At 49.4% G+C, this 782-nt stretch overlaps 1 protein-coding gene across 1 annotated transcript; it reads right to left on the bottom strand.

Moving 5' to 3' along the window:
* On the bottom strand, positions 1-354 carry LOC311143354 (helix-loop-helix protein 2-like; the record flags this gene model as incomplete). Its single annotated transcript, XM_084179196.1, has 1 exon — positions 1-354. One exon carries the CDS (start codon positions 352-354, stop codon positions 1-3), a length of 354 nt encoding a protein of 117 aa, XP_084035322.1.
* Positions 355-782: the final 428 nt, after the last annotated feature.

Here is a 782-nt window from a genome sequence, read left to right as displayed (position 1 = left end):
CTACGCGTCCAGCACATGATTGAGGTAAGTGATGTAGCAGATTGCAAGCCGGAGGATCTCGATCTTGGACAGCTTCTTGTCTGGCGGAAGTGTCGGGAGAAGTTTCCTCAGCTCGGCGAACCCAACGTTGAAGGCCTCTACGCGGATCCGCTCTCTCGTGGCGTGTGCGGACCGGTACTTGTCTGTGGCACGCCGCCGCCTCCTCTTCTCCTCCCTGCTGAGGGAAGGCATGGACAGAGATCGCGCCTTGCCCTCGCCCTCTGCGGGCTCCGCGGGCAGGGGGGCGCACTCCATCTTGATGCCGTTCAGCAGGGTCTCTGTGTCGGCGTCTGGCTGGTCTGGACTCAGCATCATCTTCAGGCAGTCTGTTCTGTGGTCAGTTTTCAGATCAAAGGTTCAACAACCCCTGTGTGAGAGATATGGGTTTAGTCTTATAACAGAGGCGCGATCAGGGGTGACAATATGTTAAGTTTCTGAGGACAATTCGATTTTTAAAAGTGAGAGAATATTTTGGTGAGACGGATGTTCGTACATCACTGTCTAGGCCTATTAGTCTGTGTCTACACAGACAGCCCAATTCTGATCTTTTTTTCACTAAGTGGTCTTTTGACCAATCAGATCAGCTCTGAAAAAAAAAAATCTGATATGAAAAGATCTGATGTGATTGGTCAAAAGACCAATTAGTGGAAAAAATATCAGAAGTGGGATACCTGTGTAAACACAGCCATACTGTCTGATGCATGTGCTTCTTTCCCTGTTGATACCATATGGATTGTCTTATC

Source organism: Coregonus lavaretus (genome assembly GCF_964263955.1).
Source record: "Coregonus lavaretus genome assembly, chromosome: 16".
In the NCBI taxonomy this organism is placed as follows: Eukaryota; Metazoa; Chordata; class Actinopteri; order Salmoniformes; family Salmonidae; genus Coregonus; species Coregonus lavaretus.
Note: the sequence above shows the minus strand (reverse complement) of the source record. Positions and strands in the feature narration are given on the sequence as shown.